The 13,345-nt window shown below is 38.7% G+C and overlaps 1 protein-coding gene across 1 annotated transcript in view; it reads left to right on the forward strand.

Moving 5' to 3' along the window:
- Positions 1 to 13,345, forward strand: part of LOC306843535 (MAM domain-containing glycosylphosphatidylinositol anchor protein 2-like) — a gene marked incomplete at both ends in the record, with an annotated part of 198,681 nt that overhangs the window by 106,191 nt on the left and 79,145 nt on the right. Inside the window, 2 exons of the mRNA XM_079375063.1 lie at positions 1,696 to 1,892; positions 12,606 to 12,738. Of these exons, the coding sequence (XP_079231189.1) occupies positions 1,696 to 1,892; positions 12,606 to 12,738 (330 nt within the window). The remainder of the gene's footprint in view (positions 1 to 1,695; positions 1,893 to 12,605; positions 12,739 to 13,345) is intronic.

The following is a 13,345-nucleotide window of genomic DNA, read 5'->3' on the forward strand; positions in this document are numbered from 1 at the left end:
TTAATCGCAATTAATCACATATAAAATAAAAGTTTTTGCTTTCATAATATATGTATGTGTTCTGTGTATATATTTTTGGTATATATAAATATACACACATACAGTATATAATTTGAAAATATATACATTTACATTTAAATGTCTATATTTATATTCATATATTATAAATAAATATATTTAAAATATAAAAATATTTTTTCTGAAATATATACATGCATGTGTGTGTATTTATATATAAATAATATGCACAGCACACATACATATATTATGTAAACAAAAACTTTTCTTTTGGATGCGATTAAGCGATTAATCATTTTACAGCACTAATTTATATATATATGTGGCATCACTGTAAATTATAAAACATTGCCAAAGCTTGGAATAAATGTACAAACATTTTTATAATATACATATATATATATATTGGAGAAACATCCAATATAAATGTCCTTGAAGTCTGTTGAACTATGAAACCTCGGAGCAATATCTGTGTCCAGCGGGAATAACTGTGGGATCAAATGATGTCAGGGCCGATGCTGTAATAAGTGTGCTGCTGGAGGTCAGCGGTGGTCCATTGTGAAGGCCAGCAGGTGTGGGTTTGTGTCCCTGGCGTGAGGGATCGTCCTGCCAGGTCATTGATCAGGAACGTCAATCTGTCCTCCAGAGGAAAGTATAAATAGAAAGAAGCAGGCAGCACCTGAAATGATGTCCGTTCTCCTCTGGGAAAAGCCGGAGAAGGCATTGAGTGATTTAGTCCATCGCAGTATTTCACTCTCTCTGTTTCTGTCACTGTGACAGCGAGTCAATCTTTGTCTTCTGTTGCTACTCAAGCAGATCCACAAAGAAAAAAAGTGTTTGTATCTTTTATAAGGGTTTTAATGGCAGAAAAGTTATTTGAAATTCTATCACTGTGTATAAGAAAAGGATTATATGCCGAGATACTAGCAATCTTCTTTTATTTTTACAAGTGCAAAAAATAAAGTGCTCAGTGCATTTAAAACATTTCAGTCGTTCAGCAAATTTGATATATTTGCTTTCTTGCCCTTGTGATCTTCAAAATATGGGTAAGATCAATCGACAACTGAGATTTCATATTAATGAATACAGAAGTGTGACAAATAGAGTTACATCATTCTATTAATGAATGGTTTTCTTGTGAAATAGTGTTATTTGGTACGTCTGATGTGTCGTTAGCTTAATATGGAACAGAAATTAATACAAAACTGAAAGTAAATTGAATAACTTAATACTCTATAATGTGAAGGTAGCTGGTTCTTTATTTTTTATTTTGTTTAATTATACATTCTGACTATTTTCATAGAATTAAGTTGAAATCTAAATTGAAAGCTATTCTTAGGTTATAATTCTGACTTTTTGTAGAATTGCACGTTTAAATCTCGCAATTCTGAGTTAAAATTTTAAATGCACTGAGGACTTTATTTTTTGCACTTCTAACACGTGAAGATTGTTGAATGTAATCCTTTTCTTTTATACACAGTCTATGAATTTCAAGTGTTGCATTTTTCACTCTTTTTGGAGGAATTTGTTTGTAACGTGGAATCATGTTACATGTGGATTAAAAAGTATGAAAGATCCTCTACTTCTCTCTCGTTCTCTCTTTTTAATTTTTTGTTTAGAAAAGTTGTTTTCAAATGAACTTGCATGACCGAGTGTTGTTGTTTTTTGTCTGGTCAGATCTGGACGAGCCTGTGGTGACGGTTCATCAGAGTATCGGTGAAGCTAAAGAGCAGTTCTACTACGAGCGGACGGTGTTTCTGCGCTGCGTCGCTAACTCCAACCCTCCCATCCGCTACAGCTGGCACCGCGGACGAGACGTTCTCTCGCAAGGATCCGATAAAGGTGTGGAGATCTACGAGCCCTTCTTTACCCAGGTAAGAATGTAACCCTTGCTCTAAATACTGCTGTAATACTGTGCTTTTCTGCACTAGCATGTTGGTAATACAGTTTATCTGCTAATTTAATAAAAGTAATATATGTTAATCATAATCCACTTTTATACAAATAAATATTTTTATTTTAGCAAGGATGCCTTGAAAAAGGCAATTCTGACATTTTTCAGAATGTTTATTTCTCACAATTCTGACTTTTTTTTTAATTGCAAGTATATTTTTCCCAATTTTGAGTTAAAATCTCGCAATTCTTCCTTTTATCTTAGAATTGCAATTTTTCACAATTCTGGCCATTTTTTAGAATTGCAAGTTTGTTTTTCCCAATTTTGTGTTAAAATCTTTATTTTAATTTTTTTATTTCTTGCAATTCTGAGTTTTTTCTTAGAATTACAAGTTTATTTTGACATTTCTGACAGTTTTCTTAGAATTGCAATTTTATTTCTTTCAATTCTGAGTTTAAATCTCGCAATTCCAACATTTTTCTTAAAATTGAAAGATATAAACTTGTAATTACGTTTTTAAATTATTCTCGTTTGTGATGGAAACAATATTCAATAGAAAACAGCTGTGTACACTGTAGTAATATTTCACTGTAGTTTTTACTGTATTTTTTTTATCAAATAAACGCAGCCTCAGTGAGCAGAAAAGACTTCAGAAGAGATGGTAAAAAATTACCATCTAAGTCTAAAAAGCATGGTAATACTGTAGTACTTTGTAGTTCTTTTTTTGTTGGTTGAAGTGAAAAGTAAACTATTAGTTGTAATATTTCCATCTAGCTGGACTAGAATCAGTTTAATTAGCTTCATCAGCGTGACGACTGTTAGCGGGCCAGCTTTACTGTATTTCGCGTTTTTCGCCGTCATTTTAAACTCAGCACGAGGTGATGCTAGTTATTAGCACGTCGTAGCATGTATCTGTCTGATCTCTTCCCTCAACGCTGCCCTGCCGAGTGCCTCAGATTGCCACATCTCAAGCATTTCTCATTTGTTTTGTGGCTAAACGTCAGCTGCTGTTTCTCAGAAGCGCGGCGCGAGTGTGTGTCGCTGGAAGCCGTCAGCAGCGTGTGTTATTTTTGCTGTAGTTGTCAGGAGAGCAGCTATAGCTGTGTCTGTTTCTCTTTATCGTGTGTTTGTCACTGAAAAGCCAGTCCTGTCTCACTTACCGAGATATCACGCTATGAGCAGAAAGCAGATGTTTCTGTGATGTTTACCTGTGCAAATCACACCGGGGCGTTGCAAACTGCTGCTAATTTGTTCTGAGTGGATTTTGGATATTTGTGATCCTGGATCACAATTTTTTTTTTTAAATTGAGATTTAATAAATAAGATTTCCATTGATTTAGGTTTGTTAGGATAGGACAATATTTGGCCGAAAAAAAAATGCAAGAAAAAAAATCTAAATATTGAGAAAATAGCCTTTAAAGTTGTTCAAATGAAGTCCTTAGCAATGCATATTACTAATCAAAAATTAAGTTTTGATATATTTTACAGAAAAATTATTGAATAAAAGGGTGCCGTTAATTGTGGCCAATGTGTATTATGCTGGGTACACACTAAAAGATTTTTTAAATCTTATAAGATCTTCAAAATGTGAGAGACCACAAACATGAGGACAAAAAAATTCTAGATTTAACCGTTTTGCTCCTATAGTGTGTGGTGTGCTGCGATGTGACAAAGACAGCACACCACACAACAACAGATTTTCCAGCTGAGTCCCGACTGTGAACATGGGAAACCTCGCAAAATCTCTGGAGACTTGAGAATAAACAATATAGATATATTTTCATTGCAATTTTAGAACAAAGAACATACAAGGGCAATAACATATAAATCACATCAAATACAATAATAAACAAAAAAAAAAACAATAATAAATAAATAAAATAAAATAAAATAAAATAAAATAAAAAAGGAAAAGGAAAAGCAATAAGAAAATTACATTTCCTTAAACAAGTATAAATAATTACAAATTATTCAAGGCTTTAAAGTCTTTGGTAATGGCAGTAAGAAATTGCGATGATAGTGTCCAAATCCTTTTGTGCTGCGAAATGACTGCGTCCATCTTCTGTCAGCTCGCTTTCTGATTGGATATTGTTTCGCTTCACATGATAATCTGCAGATCATATGCGTGTTTGTCCTTGGGGTCCCCCCCCCCCACACACATCAGCATTTCTGATTCACGATCGGGGCGCCTCCAACGTTCTTCCGAGCAGATTCAGTCACTCTTAACACACCTCACACCACAGGAAAATCTGATAAGATAATCTTTATATCCACCAAGATAACCGGGACATTACCTAGGATTGTTGGAAGGGTAGAAATCGGCTGGGTGTGTACCCAGCATTAGAGAAAAACATTTCATAATGATATTTCCCCCATTTTAAATTCTTATTATCCAATGAAAGGTTAGATATTTTGTGAATTTAAAAAAAAAGATCAAAAGGATTAACAATGCAGATTAATTTTCACAGCCTTCTTTGATCATATTTACCAAGGGTGCCGTATATATATATATTTTTTTTTTTTGCTTTCAAACAGCAAGCCATAGAGCTTTTATTTTGGAAGAAAACCACAGGGAAACTCCTCTTTTCAAATTTTTCTCTTATGTTGACCACTGATTTCTCTTTACAAACTTACAGAGATGTTTGGCGTGTGTCAAGTGCACGATTCAAAGAGTTCTGCATTTATGGCATTATATACTGCATAATGATTGAACAGATTCCACAAATGTTTTCAATGATCTCACCATCCAATAACACACACACACACACACACACACTATTTTCTCTGATCTGGTGAGTGTGTGTGTGTTTATTCTGTGCACTGATATCAGGCAGACACAGACAAGGAGGTATGATATTCATAAGAATGAATATATCAGTGTAATCGACATCAAAGTGCCGCCGCGTCTGCTAACCGTCTGAAGACCCCCTGCATCTGTGACACGCGGCGAACACGATAAGCCGCTATCGCTTCTGCAAATTAAAACTCCAAAGGTTAGCTTTGAAATGAGGAGCGGCTGAATGGATTTGCAGTGGAAGCACAATGAGATCCAGATTAATGATGATCAACGCTGTCGGCGTTCCTCACGCTTTATTAAACACTCATCATATAATGTGACTGCTGTCATGAGCGGAAGTTCATGAAAGTTTTTATTTTATACATCAGGATTTAGCGCCTGTTGATCTGACAGATGCAGGGTTATTATAGTTAACTAAAACTACAACCATAAAACATTTTGTTACTTGAAATAAAATAAAATAAAATAAATTATAAAAAAAAAAATTACTTATTTTAATTCAACTAGTTCCCTTTCAGTCAATCATGTTCGACGTAACGTCAAGTGACTGACATAAATGGGATCTCGCCAGAGAGCCCAACCAGCTTTGAGTGTTAACAAAACAAGCCAATGACAGTTGGCGTACGTGTTTCGCAACGTGTACCCCGCCCCGTAGCGCAGGTATAAAAGGAGAGCGCGTGCAAACGCACATCAGCTTTTTGCTTCAGAGCCGAGCCTTCCTGCTTGTGCAATCACCGAAGACAGTGTCTACAGACAGCAAGGGCATTGGCGTTACGGTGCATCAGTGGGGGTTGCCGTCCAGTGCTGCTGCTTCTTCCGGGTTGGACGGCGCGCTGCAGCTCATCAATCTGCAGTCGCACAGTGACCTCTCCTCTGTGCTTCAACACTTTATTCTCTAAAAGAGCAATATCTAAAAGAGCTCCACGAGCGACGGGTGTCGTTTTAAAGATGGCTTCCTGCTCGTGCTTTTCTGGATGTGGTCGTTTCCTGGCTTCATCTGACCATCACGATCGCTGTGTCTCGTACTTGGGCTATCATTAAGGGAAGCAGGCATTTGTGTTCTCAACTACCTCGACGACTGGCTCATACTGGCCCAGTCTCGAGTGCAGTTGTGCAAACACAGGGACACGGTGCTCAGTCACCTCAGCCGGTTGGGGCTTCGGGTCAACTGGGAAAAGAGCAAACTCTCCCCTGTGCATAGGATCTCTTTTCTCGGCATGGAGTTGGACTTACGTCTCTCAGTAGAGCGTGCTCAGTCGATGCTGAACTGCCTGGAGTCTTTCCAGCGCAAGAGGGCGGTTCCACTGAAACAGTTTCAAAGGCTCCTGTCACGCCGGTCGGATTGCTTCATATGAGACCGCTTCAGCGTTGGCTTCACGACCGGGTCCCGAGATGGGAATGGCAACGCGGCATGTACCAGTCTCAGTCACCTCGTCCTGCCGTCAGACCTTCAGCCCGTGGTCGGGTCGGCTACATTTCTGTAGGCATCCTCTTTGGCCTGACGAAGATGTCTGAGTTTTGCTGTAAACCATGGCTTATCATTGTTGAATGTTAAATAAGTGCTGGTAGGGATGCATATATCCTCACTGAAACTGATATATGAAGTTAGAGTCTCTGTGAGCTCGTCCAGATCGTTGGCAGCAGCGTCAAAAACATTCCAATCAGTGAGGTCGAAACAGGCTTGTAAATCCCACTCTGCTTCATTAGTCCATCTATTAACAGATCTTAATACAGGTTTAGCTGATTTCAGTTTCTGCCTGTAGGTCGGTATAAGATGAACCAAACAGTGATCAGAGAACCCCAAATATGATATGTGATATGAATCTATTACTGTGGCGTAACAGTGATCCAATATATTACTGTCTCCGGTGGGACATGTGATGTGCTGTCTGTATTTTGGCAGTTCCTGGGAGAGATTTGCTTTATTTAAGTCATCGAGAATGATTAAAACAGAGTTCAAATCCCCGAATCAAAGCTTCGCTGTTACAAGGCTACATTTTCTGCCCGGTGTTTTGCTTATTTTAAGCAATCTGGTAATCATGCGCACGCGATCACTCCTCATTGCGGAATTATCCTCGCTGACGACGATCTGAAAACAGCAACAAACAAGCTGGAGTTTAGCAATCTTATTGAAATTGTCACTCAGCCGGTCTGTGTTCTGTCATGAGATCTAGTCTATATTGTTTGCAATTGTGGTTGCTGAATAAATGCACTTGCTCAACCCCTGTTGTTTTAATAGAGAAATAGGCTATTGTAATTTGGAATTAGTGGAATTACTAGGAATTTCACTGCTAAAATATTTTTCATTTGTTTTACCAGTTTTCAAAATGTAGATAGAGATATAAGTTTTTGGTATTACTATATATAATAAAAAACCTATCATTAAATGGCTCCGCTTTGTTCGGACGCCGTCCAGGTCGCTCCGCTAAGATTGTGTTTTTATCTACTTTTTTACTTACTTTTACTTTCTCTTTTTACACATTTCACGTCGGCACTGATCACCTATAACAAAGAAACACTTTTGGACATTGGAAACCGCTACACTAACCTGTTCCAGGACACTTTAGCCACGAATCCAGAGTGGCCACTGGAGATTCTTCGGAACGCAGAGATGAACAATAACCCCCCGAGGCGAAGGATCAAGAAACACAGCGGGAAACGCGCTGGAATTCGAGATAGACTCAGGAAAAGGGCTCACAGTCCTCCTCTTCCAAGCATTCTGCTCGCAAATGTCCAATCCTTGGAGAATAAGATGGACGATCTTAGAGCCAGGATTAGTTTTCAACGGGACATTAGGGACTGTAACATCCTTTGTTTGTCCGAAACGTGGCTTGGTCCCGGACACTGCTGATATGCCAAGTGATAACTTTTTCGGACGGACATAACAGCAGAGGCCGGTAAATGCAGGGGTGGAGGTGTGTGTTTCATGATTAACAAGAAATGGTGTGATCCCAGGAATATCTCCATTCTGTCGCGTTCCTGCTCGCCTCATTTGGAACATCTTTCCATTATCTGCCGCCCATTTTATCTGCCCCGGGAATTTTCATCAATCATTGTCACTGCTGTGTACATTCCACCACAGGCTGACACCGGCTTGGCTTTGTATAAGCTTCACGATGTGCTACATTAACAAACATCCTGACGCTGCCTTTATCATCGCGGGGGACTTTAACAAAGCCAGCCTCAAGCAGGTCATGCCGAACTTTCATCAACATGTATCCTGTCCAACTAGAGGACCGAATACACTGGATCATTGCTACACTCAGTTCAAGAATACCTACAAAGCCCGCTCACTACCGGCTTTTGGCAAATCGGACCGCCATTTTCCTCACACCGGAATACAAACAAAGGCTCGTTCAGGATCCCCTGGTGCAGAGAGTAGTGACGCGCTGGTCCTCCATGCTGAGGCTATGCTGCAGGCGGCTCTTGATGACGTCGACTGGGACATGTTCCGGGCGAGTTCTTCTGACGTCAGCGAGTTCACGGATGTAGCATTGAGCTTTGTAAACACGCTAACCGAACAAGCTACAGAAACAATAACGATAAGGACATTCTCCAATCAGAAACCGTGGGTGGACAGAACAATCCGTGCTGCGGTTAACACACGCACTGCCGCCTACAATGAGGCTCTTCTGACCGGGAATAGGAGCGAGTACAAAGCATCGTGCTATGCTCTCCGACGCGCAGTAAGAGCTGCCAAACACAGATACAGAGAGAGAATTGAGTCTCATTTCCAGCTCAATGACTCTCGACGGATGTGGCAGGGACTGAGGACCATCTGTGCCTTCGGAAACAAATCCTCCGCGGAGGTGAGAGCAGATCCGTTGCTGGCCGACGAGTTAAACACCTTCTACGGCCGCTTCGATTGCAACGGTGGTGGCGCGTCTCTGCCGTGCAGCGTGTCAGGAAGCAGCAGGCAGAGCAGCGACGATCCTGTAATCACCGTGTCAGAGGATGAGGTTCGGAGGGCGCTAAAGAAAGTGAACGTCAGGAAAGCAGCCGGACCTGATGGGATAACCGGCCGTGTTCTGAGGTCCTGCGCCGATCAGCTCGCTGGTTTGTTCACTTCTATCTTTAACCTGTTAACGTTCACCAGAGCGACCTCGCACTGAACGATCTTTGTTTGCATGTGTCATTGTTTTCTAATAGAATAAATGAAACGGGACAAAGTTAATCTTGTCAAACTATATATCATTCTGAGGGTCTAAGCCTCAAGCATCGACGACAGATCGCTGTTTTTCGATGGAAAGCTTATAAGGAATGAGTGGCACAAATTTGCTACATTTGTGTAAGCAGTACACATCCAAACACGCAGAATAAAAAAGCAGTACGTACCTTTATCATTGTAATAACGAGCCACAAACGCGTCCACTGCTGAAATCCCAGTTTAGTTAGAGAGGTAAGGGTCCACAGAACAACATACCAGCGAGCACTTTTAGTCCAGCGAAACAGTAACGTTGTAATAAGGATGAATATTCCTTTGTTTACGTTTCATTTCTTCAGAGAGTTATTGTTCGCGTCCGTTATGGAATAAATTACGCTCAAAAACAGCGTCTTGGTGGTAAAAAAACAAAACGATGTTACAGCATACGGTTTTACAAAAATAATGAGACCGTCTACGGAAAAAAAAGTCTCAGAAAAGCGGAATATAGATTATTTGAATTTGGCGCTCCCTCCTGCGAGCTCTGACGCGGGCTATGACGCTTCTGTCATCTGAGCGGGGCGTAACTTAGCGATCTGCTTTATCCATAAAAAACTGTTTTTTTTTTTTTTCTTCTACATTTTTTATATGTGTGTGTGTGTATTGTGTGGGGAATGTGGCCGTGTCTGCATGATTATAATATGTATGGACGCACATCAGCGTGTTTATTAGCGACTATGACGGCTATCATTGTGATTCATTGATCAGCTATTATTGATTATATGGCCCATCTGTTTGATTATAATCTGAATGGAAGCACATCAGCGTGTGTTTACTGACTCTATGACCATGTCAGGCAATATCACTTCACGTCTGGCAGTGATATTTATCATTGTAATAACGAATAACGAAGAATACTTCAGTATACATACTATATACAAAGCATTTTTTTTCTTTTTTTTTTCCTTTTTATTACTCAAATAATTATTTTTGTATTTTTTAGTGCTCAAATAAATCTGTCTATTATTTTATAATTGAAAAACTATGCAGGAACATGTATAATGACTAAAATAGCTTGTATAATTCTGCAATCCATTTGGTGGTTATTTTTCCTCAAACAGGGGGGAGGGGGGGGACTATAAATAGTTTCAGAAAATATTGCAGGAATCTCATTTTTCATGGTATCTTCTTCAAATTTGAAATATGAACTCATGAGACCAGTGGCTTTCGATCCATTACTTTTCTGGATTGCTCCAGGACTTATTTCATGTATTTGTATATGAAATAAAAAAAACATTCAGTGTGGAAAAATATTTTTCAAGGCACGTCAGTGCCTATAACTTTTTATCTTTTTGAGCATTATCAACTCTGGATGATAGATAGTAAAGCCCAGAGTCTCTTCTTTCCAAAGATACCTAATTTGTTTGTGTAAGCACACTTTGTCACAAACTGTTACCATTTTAATTTAGGTAGGTTATTTTCACCTGCGAGGCCACAAATGGCAGTGAAGGTTAACAGGTTAATGAGTCCCTTGCTACCTCCGTGGTTCCCACCTCATTCAAAAAATCCATCATTATCCCTGTGCCAAAGAACAATAAACCCTCTTGCCTGAATGACTATCGCCCAGTTGCCCTCACATCTTTAGTCATGAAGGTTTTTGAGAGACTTGTAAAGAGCCACATCTGCTCCTCCATACCTGATACTTTAGACCCTCTTCAGTTTGCCTATCGCCCAAACAGATCTACGGACGATGCCATCTCTCACGTCCTCCACTCTTCCCTCACACACTTCGACAGCAACAATGGGAATTATGTAAGGCTGCTATTCATTGACTATAGCTCAGCTTTCAACACTATAGTCCCCATCAAGCTGGCTTCTAAACTCACAGACCTCGGCCTAAACTCCTCACTCTGTGACTGGATTCAAGACTTCCTCACCGGCAGACCTCAAGTGGTGAAAGTTGGCCAGTTCACCTCAAACTCCATCACTCTGAACATAGGAGCCCCACAGGGCTGTGTCCTGAGTACCCTGCTCTACTCTCTCTACACGCATGACTGCGTGTCCTCTCACAGCTCCACATCTATTATCAAATTCGCTGATCTCCAACAACGATGAGACCGCATACTTGGACAAGGTATAGAGACACTCACATCATGGTGCCAGGACAACTGTCTCTCTCTGAATGTGAGCAAAACTAAAGAGCTGATCATGGACTTTAGGAAGAGACAGCAGCAGCCCTACACTCCTCTTATGATCAGTGGGACCCCTGTGGAGAGGGTGAGTAGCTTCAAGTACCTCGGTGTAAACATCTCCGAGAACCTGACTTGGACTACACACATCCAAACACAGGTTAAGAAAGCCAGGCAAAGACTGTACCATCTGCGACAGCTGAGGAAATTCAGGGTCTCACCAGCAATCCTGAAAACTTTCTATTCAGGGACCATAGAAAGTGTATTGACTCAGTGCATCTCAGTGTGGTATGGAAACAGCTCCAATCAGGACTGCAAAGCACTACAGAGAGTTGTGCGCTTAGCTGAGCGCATCTCAGGGTCTGCTCTCCCCTCTCTGCAGGACATCTACCTCAAACGCTGTAAAAATAGAGCTGTCAAAATCATTAAGGACTCAAATCACCCTGGTAACCGTCTATTCACTTTGCTTCCATCTGGAAAGCGCTTCCGTAGCCTGATGGCAAAAACTGAGAGACTTAGGAGGAGCTTCTTCCCCCAGGCCATCAGGCTCCTAAACTCTAACTCTAACTCTGTGTCTTAACATTACTTGACTCCATGTAAATATCACTATATCAATAAGCTATTCATAATTTTTTTCTACCTCATATTGCTGCTATTTACATACCCTGTACGACTTTTTTGCACATTTATTTTTTATGCACATTCCTCTTTATTACTATTTAAGTCAACAACATACTGACCTGTACATTTATATTTATATTTTTTATATTTTATTTTATTCTTTTATTTTTTTCTACTTTTCTTTTTCTTAATATTTGTATTCTATATAATTGCACTGTCCTTGGAGCGGACCTGACCTACATTTCACTGCTGGTTATACTCTGTATAATTGTGTATGTGACGAATAAAAATCTTGAATCTTGAAAATCAGTACACTAGATGAGGTAAAATAAACCATGTAGGCCTATGAGTCCACATTCTATTGATTTGTGCCTACTGGAGAAAGTGCAATACCTGAAATGCAAAAGTAAATTTCTCAAATGACAACAATCAGTACAAATATAATTTTGAGCAAAAATCTTTTTTTATCTGTTTAACCATTATACAGAATGACAAAAATGACTAAAATGCTCATACATTTCATTGACTTAACCTTGACTAAACAAAAACAGGACAAGGTTGATTAAATATTATAACTAAAATGTACATTTGAGCAAGACTAAGACTAAATTAAAAATGGCTGCCAAACTTAATACTGCTGCATGGTTAATTAATAACAATCTTATTGCTAAAATGTCAAGTTTTCATTGACTAAAACTAGACTAAAATGTTGAGACTTTTAGTCAACTAAAACTTGACTAAAACTGAATATGATAAGGTTGACTAAATATGATAAAAAAACTAACAAGGACATTTAGCACGGGACTAAGACTAAGACTAAAATTGAAAATAGCTGACAAAATTAACACTAGTGTGTGTAATGCGTCGTTCTCCTGCAGTATGTACTGTATGTGTTGTGGAGCACACATTTGCACACGTCTTTCTGTCTGTCGCTCTGAGCTCCAGGGGGAAACCAAGATCTTGAAGCTGAAGAACCTGAGACCCAAGGACTACGCCAACTACAGCTGCATCGCCTCCGTCAGGAACGTCTGCAGCATCGCCGACCGCAAAGTCGTCTTCAGACTCACCAATAAAACCGGTCTGCTGTTTTCTCACACTCTCTTAACTTTTATGTATTTATTCATTATTTATTTATTTAAGTTTTAGTAATTTTAGTAACTTTTTTTTTCATTTCCATTAATATTATTATTATTATTAGTTTAAGCTCTTCATCTAATATTTTTATTTATTTATTATTTTATTTTACTTTACTTTACTTGATTTTATTTTATTTTACAGATTCATTTTTAATAATGAATCCACAGTTCCTTCCAATTCCCATGAAACATGTTTTATTCACTCTTTATTTGATGGAAAGTCTTAACATTTTTATTCAAAATTGCACTAAAAATACAAAATTTACAGTTTTCACATTAATTTAGTTAAAGTTTTAGTAACTTTTTTGTGTGTTTTGCCATTTTTATTAGTTTTTTAATGGCTACATAATTTTTATTTGTTTTTATTAGTTTAATTAGTTTTCTTTATTTTACTACTTCTAATTAAACCGAACAACAATGAGAAATATTGCCTTGGCAAGTAGCCGAAAGTACTTATATATATATATATATATTGTATTTTAATTTTTAATTTGACTTTATATAGCTTTATTTCAGTTAAAGAGAGCACTTTTAATAGTTTTAGTAGCA

The sequence above is a fragment of the Barbus barbus genome (assembly GCF_936440315.1).
Source record: "Barbus barbus genome assembly, chromosome: 24".
In the NCBI taxonomy this organism is placed as follows: domain Eukaryota; kingdom Metazoa; phylum Chordata; class Actinopteri; order Cypriniformes; family Cyprinidae; genus Barbus; species Barbus barbus.